Here is a 19,823-nt window from a genome sequence, read left to right as displayed (position 1 = left end):
TCTGAGATGGGTCAGACAGTTGGTCCCATATCTTGCCCCCCACGACCTGGCCACAGTGACCCATGTGATGGTCACTTCCAGCTAGATTATTGTAACTCTCTCTGTGTGGGGCTGCCCTTGACCCTCCTCCGGAAACTCCAGCTGGTGCACAACACTGCTGCATGGATGTTGACATCATTGCCTGTATGGGCACGGATCCATCCTGTGCTGCGTGAACTGCACTGGCTACCTAATGAGTAGTGGATCCATTTCAAGGTGTTCGTATTTACCTTCAAAGCCTTATACAGCCACGGGCCAGCATACCTTCGGGGCTGCCTCTCCCTGTATGAGCCCCGGAGGTCTTTACGATCAGAGACCCAACAACGTTTGGTAGTACCCAGCCCCACGGACATCCATCTGGCCTCAACGGCCAGGGCCTTTTCAGTCCTGGCCCCTGCCTGGTGAAATGAGCTCCCCTGGAGATCCGGGCCCTGCAGGATCTGCTTCAGTTCCGCAGGGCCCGTAAAACAGAGCTCTTTTGCCAGGCTTTCAGCTGAGGCAGTGGACGTCGCTTGTTACCAGCCTCTCCCTTGCATTCCATCCCAGTGCTATGATAAATAAATCAAATAAAAATAAATAATATAAGATCTACTGGACCTGGACAACAGGCCATGTCTGTGAGACAGAACCTGCCATTTTAGTCTATTGTCATTCTGTAGTTTTAGATGTTATATATTTAAATGGGTCTTTTGTTTTATCGTTGATTGTTTTTATGATGTAACCTGAGTCTGTCCTACGGGAAGGGCGGGCTAAAAATCGAATAAACTAAATAAATAAAATAAAAAGGCCTCCTTTTAAAAAAAAATTCAGAATGCAACTGCAAAACCAAAACACAATTGTATTTAAGAGCATCTGTCCTGCTAACTCACCTAGTTCATGATAACCAGAGACAGGAGCAACCAAAGCAAATAATCACACATGGTCTAAAATACAGAAAAGGAAAGATGCACTCCCTAATCAATATTCTTAAATGGACATAGAGTCCCCACAATTCATCACAGGAGTGCCTCAGAATTCTTCATTACAGACCAGGACCAATTTTACCTAAGTTGGAGGGCACAGAGAACCAGAAAAGCTCGCCAATAGCATCCTTTCACATGCTGGGCTACAAGGAAATATATGTATGAGAGAAAAAGTATCAAGATTTTATTCCAAAACTTGCAAGGGAGGCAGAAGAGCAATGATTACCCGGAGAATAAGGAAACCTCAAGTCGGATTTAACATCCACCTCAAGCTAGCCTGAAAATGCAGTCTAGTAAAGATCTGTTTTGCAGAACTCAAGGGAGGAAGTCGCAACCCTCTCAACATGACATCACAGCACAGCGTAGCTCCTGCTTAAAAAGCCCTCGGGGAACCATGAGTTGATCTTTATTGTTTCCTGCTGAATGGAGACATTTTATGACATTCATTCATACGATTGTTGGTGGCCAATATATTAGTGAAGTAATATCCCGCTTCCACACTCTTTTATTCCTCGCAGGGATGAAGCCCAGGAGTTATACTACTCTAGGAAACAAAAAGCGCTCAGTACCTCCCAATCCCGTTTTTCATCCAATTTCACTATGTTAACAGCCACTGCAAATTTGGGGCCATATCAATGATGATTTAAAATACAAACATTGTGAGCGGCAATTTGATGGGAAAGGGTGGACAAACTTAACTGCCTTGATTCTCAGGCCAGGTAGGCAAAGGTTGACTGTTTTTGCAAGAAAATCAAGGCAAAAGGGAAAGCAATAAAGGGAATGGAAAGCCATTCAGATGGTTAGGTGGATACTGCAACTGGCCCTGATTTTGTATCTCAATAAGCTTATTCAAAGCAAGTATATTTGGCTGGAATGGAAACCCAGTTCAGTACCTGGATTCTCCTCCTTGTTTGCTGGGTTTAGGAAATGGTGTTCAGGTTGCCAATCAGCTATGTTTGAAAAAGGCCAAATATGTGAGCTTTTGCAATCACTGTAGAGCGACAGATATGTTCTGACGTGGACAGGCCAGGTTAACGCAATCTCATCAGATCTTGGAAGCTAAGCAAGGTCGAAACTGGTCGGTATTTGGATGAGAAACCACCAAGGAAAGTCCCTGGTCTCTATGCAGAGGCAGGAAATAGCATAATCTCTTAACATCTCTTGTCTTTGAACATTCCACAGGGTCACTGTAAATCAGCTCTGACTTGATGGCAAAACAGGACACACACAAAAAAGATGAACACGAGACTCTCTGATCTGGATTTGAGAATACTTTTAATTGATCTATGGTATGGAAGAGCCAGTTTGGTGTAGTGGTTAAGTGCGTGGACTCTTATCTGGGAGAACCGGGTTTGATTCCCCACTCCTCCACTTTCACCTGCTGGAATGGCCTTGGGTCAGCCATAGCTCTCGTAGGAGTTGTCCTTGAAAGGGCAGCTGCTTTAAGAGCTCTCTCAGCCCCACCTACCTCACAGGGTGTCTGTTGTGTATGTGTGTGGCAGGAGGGGGAAGCTAAAGGAGATTGTGACCACTCTGAGACTCTGAGATTCAGAGTATAGGGTGGGATATAAATTCAATGTGACACAAGTATAAATGATGTGTTGCCCCTTATGTATGCCTTCTGGAATTAAAACCAACATTTATTTTAAAGACTTCACCATGAATGGCAGATCCTTTATAAGCAAACAGAGCTGCTAAGCATAGCTGCTCCAGGATTTATAGCTTAGAGCCCTGGCACAGTACAGGATCCAATTAAACAGTTGCACATTGGCACAAAGTTGCCTAAGCACAGATGTGTTCTTATGTGAGGGACATGGAAGAGATCATATGGAGTTTGGTTAAGAATATCAAATAACATCAGGCATGGTTTGTGATGGTCAGAACAAACCTTGGATGGTTTTGGGCTCACACACACCTAGTGAGAGATCTCCCACTGGCAGCCTCGAATTCCCACCACCACTTGGTAGAGCGGGGCTATGGGGGGGATACTGAGGGAATTGGCGTTGCAGGGACAGCATGTCCCCATGTCCCTGCTTACCCATCTTTCACCAGATGAGTACACACCCTACACACACTCTACATCATTATATCTGAACCACAAGCTAGGATTTCACCTCCTTGTCTATATCTCAGGATCCCAAACTATCTTAGTTTGGAGGCAAGGAACAAACCATGATTTGATGTAAACTACGAGGTCATCAATAATGAAGCCATTTGCAGTGGGGGCGGGGGGTGGAGAGAGTGCGGAAGCCCAAGGACTTGCAAAGTTCATTCTCCTAATAAAAACACGTGGTATACTGTTACACTTGAATGCAGGCCAACAGCTATAATTCCAATCTAAAACAGGATGTCAAAACATAAAAAGATCTTGAAAATGACTGCTGGGAGGGGGGGGAGCAATCAATAGAATTTGAAGGCAAATTCTGGAGCAAAATAAACACTGAAGAATTCGATAAAATACTACTTTCAGTCTTGTACTTACCTTGTAACTTGGGTCCTGGTGCCAAAATCCAGAGACCTCATTGACTGCAACACTTCAATACATCCCATATACTAGAACAAACACGGGGGAGGGGGGAGAGAGAGAGAAATGACAACTGTTTCAAAATGGTCTGGAACAAATAGCAAGAGAGAGAGACATTTATACCCTACTTCCTTCCCCAGTGGGGAACCAAAGTGTTTTACAACATCATTTCCCCTCCTGCATTTATCCTCCTAACAATCTCCCTGTAAGGAAGGTTAGGCTGAGAGGGTGTGACTGGCCCAACATCATACAGCAGGCTTCCACGGCAGAGTGAGGATTCGAATCTAGGTCTCCCAAATTCTAGTCTGGCACTCTAACTGCTGTGCAGCACACTGGCTCAGAGTAGACCCTCACAAATATGATAGAAGTCAAAGAATAATGACTGTGGAAACACATACTGCAATTCCCCTGATTGAGAGGGTGTTTGGGATGCTGAAAATGTTCAAAAATTGTAGTATTAATCCATTTGAAAAAATCCCAACTATTTTATTCAGACCAATTACCAGGCCTCAGACTCAGCAGGAGCTCACAGGAGTACAGCTCTTGAACCTTTCACATGCTGGGCTACAAGGAAATATATGTGTGAGAGAAAAAGTATCAAGATTTTGTTACAAAACTTTCAAAACCTCCCCACCTACCTTGTCCATTGAATAGTAGGTGCAGCTGCATAACAATTCCTGGATTAGGAGAGCGGGCGTCAAGCCAGCCCCCAGGAGCTTTGCCACGCCCCCAGCAGCCCTCATTAACAACTGGAGACGCCTGCACCACCCTTTCTCCACTTTTTATATGATTCTGGGTGGTGGGTGGCTTGCTGGCCTTTTGACTGGGTATATGGGGGGGAGCCGACAAGGAGAGCCCCAGGTAAGCGAGGTCTGCCTGGGCCAGCTGGATCTGTAGCCAGCCCAAACAGGCCTCACTCTCCCGAGGCTCTCCTTTCCAGCATCGGGTTGCTTTTGGCTGGGGAGGGGTGGCATATGCTAACGAGTTAGGGTAATGAGCTCCGCCACCTATTTTTCTACAAAACGACCCCTGCCAATTACCATTATTGCTTTCAACTTTTCAACTATTGTCTGTTTGTTTTTAGTGATCTTACATTCTAGTCGTACTTCTTTCGGATTTTTTTTTTAAACGAGAGTGTGGTATAGAAGTATTTTAAAAATATTTTCTTTTAAAATAAATGGGCACAGTGTACAACAGTGAGCAATGTGGATGGATGTAGTGTGCTTCAGACAGCAATTCTTGGTGTGAAAATAGGTATAACGCTTCAAGTTCAAAAGGCGGACTCTGTTTGATTTATAAAATGCTGGGTGATGTCTCTGCTTTCTTCAGTACCAGACACGGTACTGCTGTGAACTTGGTTTCTGATCACTGTGGATCAGCCTATCCAACAAGTTAGGCCTTGCGTCATGAGCCCTAACGAGGAGGAACTGGAAGGCTTAACAGACCTGGAAGAGTTGCCAGCCAGTTCCTCAGCTGAACAAACAGCAGCTGGCCCATCAATCACTCTCCAGGCACCAGTGTCAGTTGTTGATAATCAATCTCCTCCAAGCTCTCCTCCTCCCATCTCAAGAGTTCGAAGCAGGCTCCAGAAAGAACTTTCAGAGCGAAGACATGAGGCATGCCGATGCTTCAGATCTCTCAGCCCTGAGTTCTAGCAGAGTCACTGCCACTCAGGGAGCAGGCTGATTGAGACTCCCATATAGCTCCCACCCAGGACCTGGCAACCTTGTGGAAGCTTGCATCCACGCTCCTTCCTGATCCTGACCTGCTTGATTTCCTTGGCACCTTGACCTTTTGGAAATTGACTTCTGATTCCGGTTTGTGATTCTGCATTGGTGACTTGGCTCCTGCTTGACTTCCTGGACTTTGACCTTGGACTGGCTTTGGACTCCTGCCTGCCTACACCCTGAGAATGACATCTTCCCACCTAGCTGGGGGAGCAGGTGGACATTTGAGTGAAAAAGGACAGAAAGGCAGAGAATAGGGAAGCCAGTCTCCATCTGTAGATCTCCATGGATTACAATTGATTACAACAGATCTCCAGACTACAGAGATCTTATGTCCAGGAGAAAATGGCTGTTTTGGAGTATGGATTCCATGGCATACCACTGAGGTCCCTCTTCTCCCCTCCCCTCGCCAAACTCCACCCTCCTCAGGCTCCGCCTCCAAAACTCCGGGCATTTCCCAACCAAGGGTTAGCAACCCTAGGTGAGAAGCAGAGAGACTTTGGTTCTGAATTGACTCAGTGACCTTGAGGGATTGTTACCCTGGGTAGTCTGCTGGGTGACAGAAGACAGGCATCTTCTGCCCATGGGCCTCCTCGGCAAAGTGGAAGGTATCACACAACACAGCCAAGCAAAGGCATGAAACCTCTGCTTGTGGAAAAGGGCAGGCAAGATTTCTCCAAGATGGCAGGACTTGTGGGGTCAGGTGGTGAAGGACAAAAAGGGAAAGAGGAGGCAGAATATTTATGGTGACAGGATGTGGTGTAGTGGTAGGACTAGCATCTGGGAGACCCGGGTTTGAATCTCCACTCATGCCACCACAAAAGATGGCTGAGTGGGATAGAGAAGGTACAGAAAGAAATACTTTTCTCCCAATATAAGAACTCATGGGCACTCAATTAAATTTATGAGCAGTGGGATTAGAACAGATAAAACGGAAGTACTTCTTAAGAGTTAACACATGGAATTCACTGCCACAGGAAGTAGTAGTGGCTTTAACGGGATTGGTGAAACTTATGGAACAGAGGTTCATCGTCATCGGTGACTATTAGCTGCAAGGTATGGATGGAAGACTCTTATTTGGGCAGTGACGCCCAAATTTGGCAGTGTATTCTTGGTCCGTTCTAGATGCAGCTCAAAAGGAACACAAAATAATTACAATTTTAAGATTTAAATAATAAAAGAGAAAAAAAATTACAAATCACAAATCTGAAAATTCCCTGAGATTTAATCTCTCTATTAACAGGAAAGACAATCTATGTTCTGAAAAGCACTGCAGTGTGATGCTTGTGTGTCTGTGAGCATTTTCAGCTCTGCTTTCTGCGAAGAGCAGAAATCTTGTAAAATCGGCTGGTTGTGCTTTGCCATCTTTGATAAAGTCAGAGATTTGGAGGAGTAGGTGAGTCATAGGCTGAGATCATATGACAGTGAGTAAGATCACCCTGAACATATGCGTGGGAAGGTATACTAAGTGAAGATGTGGGGGGGGGGGGGAAGGGAAGAGACAAGAAAAAATCAATACTGGAAGTTTGCAATAAATTCTCCTGAGTGGAGCTAATCTTATCACTGTTTCTCAAGGATCCACTTTTGCTTAAAAGCCCGAGTAAGAGAAAAATCATTTATACAGTCACTTCTCCCAATCTCTGGCCTTGTCTTGTGTCTACGAGTAACACACTCATACCCTCAAATTGCAGAATAAGGTTGCACAGTCTCAATAGGGAGGGAACTAAGAAAAGAAAAGATAGTATCAAAAAGATGATGATGATGTTGGATTTATACCCTGCCCTTCACTTAAGATTCTTGCAGTGGCTTACACTCTTCTTCCCTTCTTCTCCCACAACAGACACCCTGTGAGCGGGGCTTTTTTTGAGCAGAAAATGTACAGGAATGTAGTTCTGGCTGGCTTGGTGTGGCCTAATATGCAGATGAGTTCCTGCTGGGTGTTTTTTTACAAAAAAGTCCTGCCTATGGTGTGGTTGAGAGAGCTCTCAGATAACTGCTCTTGAGAGAACAGCTCTGCGAGAACTGTGACTGACCCAAGGTCACCCAACAGCTGAATGTGGAGGAGTTTATGAGTGGGGAATCAAATCCAGTTCTCCAGATTACAGTCCGCCACTTTTAACCACTACACTATCAAGGGAGCTGGGGTTGCTTCAGAAGGTGAAAAGGGTGGACGATGGGATCCCAAGGCTAAACTAAAGAGGTCAGCAGAAGGAAGGCTGAGTAAAACCTCAGACAAAATCACTATCCCTTCTTTGCTTTATCATCAGCCACCTTGCCGCCCTTGTAATTACGGTGGCAAAAAAGAGTGGGATCTATCTGCAGAGTTTACAAATCTCTGTTCTTGAACTGCCAGAGACAGGAAGTCTGGACACTTTTGTTTTGAAAGCACAAGCCAGTACAGACTTTGCATTATTGACTGGGAAACAACTCCAGTATCAGAATTCTGAGATGTGATCATCTGGATCACGTGTCATCAACAGACGGGGTTGCAAACCTGAAGTGGGTTGAGATCTAATCAAACACAGTTTCTGCCATTTCATCCCTTTTCTCCTTAAAACTTTTTTTTTTCTTTTGCCACTTGCTGTCAGGGAAGAAACAGGATCACAAAGGGTGGAAGATGAAAGCTGAGCATTCTTCCAGAGGTCTAAAATAGCCACCGCTGGACAATAATGCACATCAACAACTGATGCAAAATGGCTGACTACATGGTATGATCAAGGAGGCAGGGGGGAAAGGCACAAGAAAAAAACAGTAACAGTTAAAACTGAGGCCAAGGATGGAGCTAAAGGTCAGGAAATGTTAAAGACCACGGAGTGGGATAAATTGCATGTTTCTCTTAATGTCTCCAAGCTTAGGTCACACCACCCTCAAGCGTAGGGTTGCCAAGTCCAATGCAAGAAATATCTGGGGACTTTGGGGATGGAGCCTGGAGCAAGATTGTGACAAGTATAATTGAACTCCAAAGGGAGTTCAGACCATCACATTTAAAGGGACTGCACATCTTTTAAATGCCTTCCCTCCTTTGGAAATAATGAGGGATGGGGGCACCTTCTTTGGGGGTTCACAGACTTGAACCACCTGGTCCAATCTTTTTGAAACTTGGAGGGTGTTCTGAAGAGAGGCACCAGATGCTATGCTGAAAATATGGTGCCTCTATCTCAAAAAACAGCACCCCAGAGTCTCAGATACTTGCAGATCAATTCAGCATTATACCTTATGGGACTCAATCTCCATAGGAATAATGGAGTGCCCAGCAGACATCCCCCCCCCCCCATTTCTGATGACCCTGAAGCAGGAGGAGGGCCTACAAAGCAGGGGATCCCCTGCTCCCACCTGGGGATTGGCAACCCTACTCAACAGGCAAGATGCAGGGGAAGCAGGTTGTGGTCTAAAACTGGCAGAAATGAGAGATTTAAGGCACTACAGTAGAGACGCGTCCAATATTCTAATTTTGGAATTCTAAACTTGTTTCCAAAGTGGGACCATTCTGATGTGTTGTTGCCCAAGGTATAAGGACATCCATTTCATATGGATGATGAATCTATTTTTTCTACCAAATGCCAAAAATGGAATAATTCAAGAGGGCATTTTCACAAGAGGAACAGGGTTATTGCTACTGACTATGAGGGTTGCTGTTTTGTCAGTTGAACATATGAAGCTGCCTTATACTGAATCAGACCTTTGGTCCAACAAAGTTTTTGTTGCATTGTTCATTGTATGTATTAATCCTGCTTTATTGCACTGTTCTCAAATGGTTCAATCCTGTTTTATTGTCTATATTGTTATTGCATTCTCTAATTTTGTTATCCCATTTTCATTGCATTCTTTGTTGTACGTATTATATTACTCCTACTGCCTTGTTTCCTACTGCCTTGTTTTTAAGCTACTTTATTTACAAAATTTGTATCCCACTTTTTTGCTCTTATAAGGGCCACCAAGGCAACTAACTATTTGGTTGTTTATAGTCTGCCTTTCTCCTTGAGATTCAAGGTTAAAACATACATGATAAAATCACATTTGAAAATTATTAAATGAAGGATAGGGGCAAACACACATCATTAAAACAATTTAAAAACAGAGTTTAAAAACTGCATTAAAATCAGGGGTCATTTTGTAGGAAAAAAGGTGCAGAAGCTCAGTAGCATATCTTATTTGCATATGCCCCGGGATCTATGTGCAGCGGGGAGAGAACTCCCCGCTGTATGCAGACCCCAACAGAGTGAAAGTTCCAGAGTTTTGGTGCCATAGCTAAACAGGCCATGTAATCTCAGAAGGTGGAGGCACTTGAAAGTGACCACAATGTTGCAATCCACCTCAGAGAGAATAACAGACAATGAATTAAATAAATACATAAATTGGAATCCTTTTTGGTACTATTTAACTGAGTAAGGTGCACAGGTAGTTTGCTGAAGGTTTCAGTTTGTGCATGTGTTTGCTTCTCATCCACATTTCCAAAGCAATGTTTTAGCAATCTTAACATAATGACGGCTTCCGCCCTTTTTCCCTCCCACTGCTCAAATTATCAAGGGCAGCAGACTGAGAGCAAGGGTGAGAGACTGCTCGCTGCCCCCAGGCAATTGGTAAGCCTAAATCGTAGGTGCTGTTGTGTCAAGATAATTTTTTTATAGTGTGGTTTGACTGGTTAATTTAGCAAACCATTTTATGGGTATCTCTAGGGCAGAAGTTCTATTTAATTAAACCACATTGTTGCGGGAACAGCAATCTGAGACACCTCTGTGCATAACAAGGAGCTATTTACAAACACTAACTGAAAGTTGTAGGATAAACTACAGGCAGGGGAAATCTACGACATATTTATTCATTCTTGTCGTCAAGGCCAAGCTCTTCCTGCCTGAAAAACAGCGACTGGCAGTTCTTTCAGGTAGTGCGCTGCAAAACCGCTGTAAAGCACTCTGCTGTAAAGTGCAATAGGATGCATCTGTCAGGAGAAACCATCAGTGGGAAGCAGAGGCAAAACAGGGCACGCAAACAGAGCTGACACTTCTGCTCATGCAAGCAAGCCAGTCTTGGAGAAACGTCGACTGAGGGGTGACATGATGGAGGTTGACATGATGATGCTGGAGTACTGAGGGGTGACATGATGGAGGTTGAGACTGAGGGATGACATGATGGAGTACTTTTCTCCCTTTCTCAAAATACAAGAACTTGAGGACACTTAATGAAATTGCTGAGCAATCGGATTAGAACAGATAAAAAGAAGTACTTCTTCACCCAAAGGGTGAATTCATTGCCACAGGAGGTGGTGGCAACTACATGCACAGACAGCTTCAAGAGGGGATTGGATAAACATATGGAGCAGTGATGCTCTGTATTCTTGGTGTGGGAGGCAACAGTGGGAGGGTTTCTAGTGTCCTGGCCCACGGATGGACCTCCTGGATGATTATATGTCAGAGATGCTTTAGGCTAATCCTGCATGGAGCAGGGGGTTGGACTAGATGGTCTGTATGGCCCCTTCCAACTCTATGGTTCTATGATTCTATGGCACCTAGTTTTTTGGCTGGTGTATGACACAAAGTGCTGGACTGGATGGGCCACTGGTCTGATCCAACATGGCCTCTCTTATGTTCTTAATCTGTATGTCAGCAAAATTACCATTCTCCATAGCATTAGTAGTAGGTAGCCCCATGATTCAGGGTGGTAAAGCTGCAGTACTGCAGCCGAGCTCTATGCTCACAAGCTGAGTTCGATCCTGGCGAAAGCTGGGTTCAGGTAGCCGGCTCAAGGTTCACTCAGCCTTCCATCCTTCCGAGGTCGCTCAAATGAGTACCCAGCTTGCTGGGGTGGGGGGAGTGTAGATGACTGGGGAAGGCAATGGCAAACCACCCTGTAAAAAAGTCTGCGATGAAAACGTCGTGATGCGACGTCACCCCAGAGTCGGAAATGACTGGTGCTTGCACAGGGGACTACCTTTACCTTTTTTATAGCATTAATGCCCTTTTGTTAACAGTGCAAGTGATGCAATGCATTTTTATTTTATTTTATTTTCACCTCCTGCATGCGTTTCCTGCCACCCCAGGGCCTTGCTTATCTGCCCCACGTTGCCACCCTCTGAGGCTAGGCAGATTCATATCCTCCTTGGATGCCTGCTGTTCACCCAGGGGCCGTGCTATGAAAGACATGGATCGGCTAAGGCCTCCTTGCCAGGTCAGTCTATGGTGGGATGCCAAGCAGCATGACTCATGGTGAGTAATTATTAAAGGAAGGGGATGGAACAGCTGCAGCCAACTCTCTTCCTCCGTCCCTTTGATGAGATTTGGAGCCGCATGGGCCCACGAGCAGACACCTGTGCTCTGAATGGTTTTCCTTGGATATTATAATTAAACGTTTGCTCCCCAAGAGCAGTGCATCAAAACAGGAGGGGGGGAAGCTAAAAATATTTCCCCGGCTCCTGAATCATAGATGAGAAGAAGCACAGAGTTCATTTCCTTCCCATGAGAGCCACAGAAAACCAAAGCTGTAGCCACCTTGCAGAAGTTATGCAGGTCTGTTTGGGAGGCTGCTTTGGAACTTTATGTATACCGCACTCCATCTCCCCAGAGAAAAGGAGGAATTATAAATCTCACCCATTTGGGAGAGGGGCTGGGAAATACAAAGCAGTGTTAGCCTGCTTTCTCGCCTACTCACTGACTTTCCAAGCAGTTTAAAACTTGATCTTTCGCTTGTAAACACACTGGTGAAAGGAGGGCCTGAGGGAGACCAGGGAGAACCAGGGGGGAAAAGTCAATTCAAAAAGGTAAAGGTAGTCCTCTGTGCAAGCAATAGTTGTTTCCGACTCTGGAGTGACGTCGCATCACGACATTTTCATGGCAGACTTTTTACAGCATGGTTTGCCATTGCCTTCCCCAGTCATCTACACTTCCCCCCCAGCAACCTGGGTACTCATTTTACCGACCTCGGAAGGATGGAAGGCTGAGTCAACCTTGAGCCGGCTACCTGAACCCAGCTTCTGCCAGGATTGAACTCAGATTGTGAGCAGAGAGCTCAGACTGCAGCAGTGCAGCTTTACCACCCTGTGCCATGGGGCTCTTTAAAAGGTAGTCCCCTGTACAAGCACCAGTCGTTTCCAACTCTGGGGTGATGCCGCATCACAACGTTTTCACAGCAGACTTTTTAATGAGGTGGTTTGCCATTGCCTTCCCCAGTCATCTACATTTTCTCCCCAGCAAGCTGGGTACTCATTTTACCGACCTCGGAAGGATGGAAGGTTGAGTCAACCTTGAGCCAGCTACCCGAACACAGCTTCCACCAGGATCAAACTCAAGTTGTGAGCAGAGTTTGGACTGTAATACTAAGCTATAGCACTTCTCTCTCTCTCTTTACTTTATTTGAACCTCACTACTTTCCCCAATGAGGACAACATTCTCCCCTTCTCTATTTTATCCTCACAACAATCCTGTAAGGTAGGTTAGGCTGAAAGTGCAAGGTTGAACCAAGATCGTTCAGCAAGATTCTGTGGCAGAGTAGGGTTCCAATCCAAGTCTCCCAGATCCCAGTACAGCACTCGGAAGCACCAGTTTTCATGTGCAGCAGGCCAAACTTGCTCAACAGATGCACTAAACTAGCCAGACTTTTTTATTTTAGAAGAAACCAATAAAGAAGAGACTTCCAACTACTCTCATACAAAGAACCCACTCTAAGAGACACACAATAGAGAAGCGATGGGAAATTATGTGGAATGCTTCCACGCCCGCACAACAGCCAGAGCTTCTAAAAGCAATTTGTGCATAGCTGCCTTTGAAAACCAAAATACAGGCAATCCAATCCCAAGAAATTAGACCACTGATTCAAGTTCACCTCAATCCCAGTAAAACCAACCGAGCCTAATGAAAATATTTTGAACAGACCAAACAGGAATGAGTATCAGGCAGAACAGAAAGAAGAACCGTCTCTCTCTCTCTCTCTGCCATGCTGGGTACTCATTTTTCCTATTGAATTCAACAGCACAGTAGAGACAAAAATATCTTCAGGATGAGCCTACAGATTCTAATTTGGGAAAATGCCTTGTTTTGCATAACACTGACTCATCCATGTGAAAAACAGTCTTCAGTTCTTTTGAAGGCTCTCCTGACTCCCCCAGGCACTAGGATACAGGTGCCCAAACCCCTTTCTTTCTACACTGCTACTGAAATTCTGTTGTACATAATTTACTTTCCCTTGTTTGCTAGGACTAACCCTCCATACAGCTAAACCTGCTGGAGTCAATGGCCATCAAAACACCTACTTTCTTCACATATGTATTTTAACAATTTATATCCGGCATTCTCTTTGAAAAGACACCCAAGCTTAGGGGGTGTAAATTTAATTTTTAAACGGAACCATTCATATGTAAATGTTTGATCTCTCTCTCTCTCTCAACATTTACAGGATCACAGTCTAATCCACATACATATTGTATACATACTGTCGGCTATTTTTTGTTAATAAAAATTAATGTGTTAATGTGCTCCAGTGTCAGTCTGTTTGGACGATTACAAGTAAGACCTGCACTGGAAAGCACAAATTACCTAGGCACAGATTATACCTGGTAACTCTTTCCTAGTTTTCCAAGTGTTCAAAAATGTTTATTTGGTGTTGTTGCCATCAAGTCACAGCTGAGTTATGGTGACCCCATAGAGTTTCCAAGGCAAGAGATGTCTGGAGGTGATTTGCCATCGCCTACCTCTGCATAGCAACCCTGCTATTCATTGGAAATCTCCCATCCAAATTCAAGCAAGGGCCAACTCTGCTTAGCTTCTGAGACCTAATGAGATCAGGCTATATAAACAGTAAATGAATCCCTGAGGTTTAATCTTTCAATGTTTTACATCCCTAAGCAACATGAACAATACAAAAATACAGAAAAATTCAACAGCAAAACATCGAATTAAAGAGCACTAAGCACCTCCAGACAAAGCCTCAAAATAACTGCTAAAGGGCTGTGAATTTAATTTTAAAAAGGAAACACACACACTCACACGTATTTCAAACATTTACAAGCTCACAGTCCAGGGCGTTTTTTCTTGACGAACGCAGTGGAACAGGGCCTGACACATTGACAGAACTCTAGTCTGACAATCAGCAATGCTAAATGGAAGCTACGACAGATAGCTTTAAGAAATATAGGCAGGACATGTAAAGATATCGAAATTTGGAGCCATTCTTCCTGAGCTAAGACAAAAACATGTCAGCCAGTAGGGTTGCCAAGTCCAATTCAGGAAATATCTGGGGACTTTGGTGGTGGAGTCAGAAGACTTTGGGGTTGCAGCCAGGAGCAAGGTTGTGACAAGCATAATTGAACTCCAAAGGGAGTTCTGGCCATCACATTTAAAGGGACCGCACACCTTTTATATGCCTTCCCTCCTTTGAAAATAATGAAGGGTGGGGCACCTTGTTTTGGGGCTCATAGAATTGGACCCCCTGATCCAATCCTTTTGAAACGTGGAGGGTATTTTGAGGAGAGGCATCAAATGCTATGCTGCAAATTTGGTGCATCTACCTAAACCCCGCCCCCCAAGCCCCAGATACCTGTGGATCAATTTTCCATTATACCCTATGGGAATCGGTCTCCATAGGGAATAATGGAGTTTCCAGCAGATACTTCCCTCCCCCCTCCTACTTTCTGATGACCGTAAAGTGGGGGGAGGGCCTCCAAACTAAGGGATCCTCTACCCTCACCTGGAGATTGGCAACCCAATCAGCCAGAAGCTAAAAAACTGTGAGCTAGCTCACACTAACTCAGCTTAGAGGGAATACTGATTGAAAACCAATTCAACAGCAAACATAAAAAACGATGCTACAATCCACAAGGCCTTGCCTAGCAACATTTCTGGTTGGAGAGACTTCTCCAGGGTTTCACTTGTCTCTCACTATGATATTCAACTTGATGCTTGCCTTGCCCTTTCTAGCTCTCTTGATCTGCTTCCCATGGAGGTACCCTTGATACTGTTAACTCCATCTTCCTCCTCTTCCTGTCATGTGGTTCTGATGCCACATGGACTTCCTGTAGTGCCTTTGTGGCTCAGCAGCTTCTGGGTCTAAAAAGGCTGAAGGACGCTGCTCTAGAACATGTCCCAGAATCTACTACAATGCATAAAGGAGCTAAAGCAGACACCCAGAGTTTCCTCAGAAGACAAGCTCCTGTGGAAAGAATTGCCAAAAGGTGTCCTTGGCAACTTTGCAACACCATGAATCAGTTATGCTCTCTTACCATTTCAACTACCTCAACAATAAATCTGTAGTGAAATAGATCCAAAAAATAAACTGTAATAAGACTCATGTTTGGTGTTTTTTGTTTTTGTCTATACTATGTGACATTTTGCCTTCAAGTTAGTGGTTTAGCACAGAGGTGTCTGTTGGTTTGTATGGTTTTTACAACTCAATACAACACTGTGTTAAAGCATTGTTATTACAGTACTTGGTTTTTACAGTTCCCAGAGCACTTCACAAATCATGTAAGCATTTAATATACATGTAAGGTAAGTGTTATGTTCCCAGAAATGAGCTGGTGCAAAATTAACCCCTACTCTTAGAGCATTCCCAGTTTCTTAGCCGCCCACAACTATTTGTGAGTTTCATCAATGGGAGAGGAATGTGAGTAGAAATTGTGTCAGATTTCTCCTGTGGGAAGCATTTGTGTAGTTCACAAAGAAGTATCTGATTATAATATGAAGTTATTAGCGCCCACCTTCCCCTCACATTCCTGTAGTACATGAAGATCTGCTCCTTCACATGTGGAAAGAGACTTCTGAGAAAAGTAAACTTCCATGAACTGAAGGCTTCCATTAAGGAAGACTTCTCATGTGAGTAGAACATATGAAGCTGCCTTATACTGAATCAGACCCTCAGTCCATCAAAGTCAGTATTATCTACTCAGATTGGCAGCAGCTCTCCAGGGTCTCAAGCTGAGGTTTTTCACGCCTATTTGCCTGGACCCTTTTTAGTTGGAGATGCTGGGGATTGAACCTGGGACCTTCTGCTTAAAAAGCAGATGCTCTACCACTGAGCCACCATCCCTCCCCAATTACCTTTTGAATCCAAAAAAATTAGAAAATTACCTTTGGATCCAAAACAGAATCTTCCTGAAGCAAAATAGGTTACAATTACAAAACATATGATAGTTTTGTTCCACTGTCTTGAATTGAGGGTTAGAGAGGATTCTTTCTTCAGATCTTCTTAGGATCTTTTTCCTTAAGCTTAAAACGCCTTCCTTACCATAAACTAGGTTCCCTCAGCTAAATTGCCACTGGCACAATGGACTGTGGTGAGTAACATGCCAAGTACCTGCTCATCTTCAAGAAGTCATTTGACTTCGAAATCCAGTATACTTTTTTTCTTGTGAGCCATAAGTTACCATAATAATAAAATTGTGGGCAGATAGGCTCATAAAGGTTTTTGTAGTCAATTCACTTTTCTAGATTTGTAAGACTGCCCGATAACATGTGAGTTGGTTTAGTTTCTATCCACTTTCAGCCTACAGAGTTCTGTGTGGCTCTGAATGCTTACATACTTTTACACCAATCAGAACTCAACCAATAAAATGGCTTTTCTTTCTACCCATGTGTATTTTCTGACAACAAGACAGTGACAGATGACTATACAATCTATATTTACAAGAATTCTTTTAGGTAGGCCACTACTATTTCCATTATAAAGATATGCAATCTGCCAAGAGGCTTAGGGCTAGCTAGGGTTTGTGTTAAGCAGGGATCTAAACACAGATCCGTTAAACCTAAATAAATATGCTACAGTCTGGATTATAGCAACTGTTCCTCCCCAATCCAAAGAGTAAATGGATTGTGTTTAAAATGAAAACCTGTTGTAGTTGCAAGATACTTCACTAGCATTCATTGGCTTTGTGACAATCAAGGGCATGGAATAAAAAGCATCTCAGCCACAAGACTTTAAAACAAGAACAAATGCACAGTTCTATTACTATTAAGAACCACCTTACTTTCTGCTAGACTGGCACCTGTACTTCATTTCAATTACACATGAGTTGCATTTTATGTAGTGTACAATGCCTAGTTGTTTCAATTCTTACAATCTATCTATTAATGAACATTAACAAAACTGCTCCCGGGGGGGAATTAAAAATACTTTAAGGTGCTAGCATTCAAACAATGGGTGGGGACCTACAAGTCGTTCTCACAGATGGTACCGCCACCGTTTTAAAAACAATTTCAGAAGAGAAAGGAGAAAGAAGGGTGGATGGGTGGGTGTTTGCTGTGTACGTGACATGAAATCCAAGAAGGTCAAAGTCCTTTGCTGCTTTTTAAAAACACTCATTTCAGTGCAGGTCAATAATTAATTTTGAACCATTCTCACATGTATATTTGTTCCATCCCCATCTCAAGTATCACTATATCCTCTCCCTTCCTCTTACTTTTGAGCACAGCCCTTTCCATATCCAAAATTCCATGAAGATTAATTGCAAAGAGGAAAATTCAGCTCTAAAGTAAGAGTTGTGACTACGGGGTAGAGGATATGCTTTTCAAATGAAGACAGACTTAACCAGGGCTTTTTTTTTCTGAGAAAAAACTCAGCATAAATTCATTTGCATATTAGGCCACACCTCCTGATGCCACCATTGTTTGGCACAGGACTTTTTTGTAGGGAAAAAAAACCCAGCAGAAATTTGCATATCAGGCCACACCCTCTGATACAAAGCCAGCTGGAACTGTATTCCTGTGCATTCCTGCTCAAAAAAAGTCCTAGACTTCACTCTTGGCACCTCCAACTGAATGATCGCAGGTAAACAATACTGGTAAAGACTCCTCTGTGTCCGAGCCTGGAGGTCAGCAGCTCTTGAGGGGAGAACATTGAGCAAGATGGGTCACTAATTAATCTGGTTAGGTATAAAGCAGGTTTGGATAACGTCATTTTTACTCCCCCCCTCCCCGTGGCGTAGAGTGGTAAAGCAGAGTGGTAAAGCTGCAGTACTGTAGTCTGAGCTCTCTGCTCATGACCAGAGTTCGATCCCAGTGGAAGCTGGTTTCAGATAGCTGGCTCAGGTTGACTCAGCCTTCCATCCTTCTGAGATCAGTAAAATTAGTACCCAGCTTGCTGGGGGGGTGGGGGGAGTGTAGATGACTGGGGAAGGCAATGGCAAACCATCCCATAAAAAGTTGCTGTGAAAACGTTGTGAAAGCAATGTCATCCCAGAGTCGGAAACAACTGGTGCTTGCACAGGGGACTTTTCCTTTCCTGCCCCCCACCACACATCGTCTATAACTCTGTATTCTTGCTTCCGTCTGTTCTGTAGCCCTTTCCCTAAAAAAGGACTCTTTGCTCTTGGGTTTCACCAAACCCCGATTCCCTCACCTGCCATCTGACCCACAGCTTCAGGTCTAAAGAAATTGTTTGCAAAAGGGCCCAAACGCATCCTACTGCTCCCTGCCACATTGGTGCCACAGTACCCCTGTGGGGCTTGGAGTAATAGTGAAGGGAGGAATGTAACACAAAGGTGGGATCAAGCCTTAATTCAAGAGCACAAATTATTGTTTAGATTCCATCTGCACCAAGACAACCCCCCCCTTCCTATCTATGGACATCTTCAGTGCAATGAATGCATGGACTGTCTGGCCATTATGTGATGAAATTAATAACTTACAGGACTGTTTGTTGAGGTATGCCCCAGATATGTAACACACACACAACATTACAGTGATTGAAACATCATTATCATCATTCACCTTTGAACCACAAGGAAAGTTAGGATTTAAATGTTTTAATAAATAAATGAGTGCCTGGCTTAAAAATGTGAATGACACACACACACAGCGACTCTTAAGAGTGAAAAAGTGGCCCTTAAAAGTCTGCATGTTTTTCTAGCTCTAATACCGATAGATCCAAGCGGGCAGCCGTGTTGGTCTGAAGCAGTTGAACAAAGCAGGAGTCAATTTGCACCTTTAAGACCAACCAATTTTTATTTAGAATGTAAGCTTTCGTGTGCTCTTAAGAACACTTCATCAGACGAGGAATCCAGCACAGTGAGCAAAGCCATACGTAGCTGAGCAGAGCCATACATAGCTGGTAGACAGTGGCCCAGAATGCAACATAGTACAGATTTAAGAACCAATGACAGTGAAGTAAAATTATCTGGTAGGGAGTGGTTTAGAATGCAACTCAGATCAAAGGTTTGCTCAATTTGTTAATTTTACTATTCTGTCATTGTACCATTTTACATTCTAAACCACTGCCTACCAGATAATTTTACTCCACTGTCATTGGTTCTTAAATCTTTACCATGTTGCATTCTAAACCACTCCCTACCAGCTATGTATGGCTCTGCTCAGCTACGTATGGCTTTGCTCACTGTGCTGGATTCCTCGTCTGATGCAGTGTGCTTAAGAGCACATGAAAGCTTACGTTCTAAGTAAAAATTGGTTGGTCTTAAAGGTGCAACTTGACACTAGCTCTTATAAAGTCAACCAACTTGGACCTTGAGATGTGTTATGACAAATGTTCACGTGGTGTGTAAAAGACTGACTGACCCAGGGGCAGCCTTTGCCAATGGACAACAGGGGCATCTGCCCTGCGACTTGCACCGGAGAGGGTCCCACTGCCCATAGC

At 43.9% G+C, this 19,823-nt stretch overlaps 1 protein-coding gene and 1 non-coding gene across 2 annotated transcripts in view; both read right to left on the bottom strand.

Annotated features, from left to right (window-relative positions):
* The window catches only part of SHC4 (SHC adaptor protein 4), a 67,442-nt gene that overhangs the window by 46,250 nt on the left and 1,369 nt on the right, over positions 1–19,823 (bottom strand). The window contains exon 2 of the mRNA XM_060259849.1: positions 3,484–3,554. Coding sequence (XP_060115832.1) covers positions 3,484–3,554 — 71 coding nt within the window. The remainder of the gene's footprint in view (positions 1–3,483; positions 3,555–19,823) is intronic.
* Positions 16,194–16,268, bottom strand: TRNAK-UUU (transfer RNA lysine (anticodon UUU)). The gene has a single exon. It is a non-coding gene; the product is annotated as a tRNA-Lys (tRNA).

Source organism: Heteronotia binoei, chromosome 19, assembly GCF_032191835.1.
Source record: "Heteronotia binoei isolate CCM8104 ecotype False Entrance Well chromosome 19, APGP_CSIRO_Hbin_v1, whole genome shotgun sequence".
NCBI lineage: Eukaryota > Metazoa > Chordata > Lepidosauria > Squamata > Gekkonidae > Heteronotia > Heteronotia binoei.
Note: the sequence above shows the minus strand (reverse complement) of the source record. Positions and strands in the feature narration are given on the sequence as shown.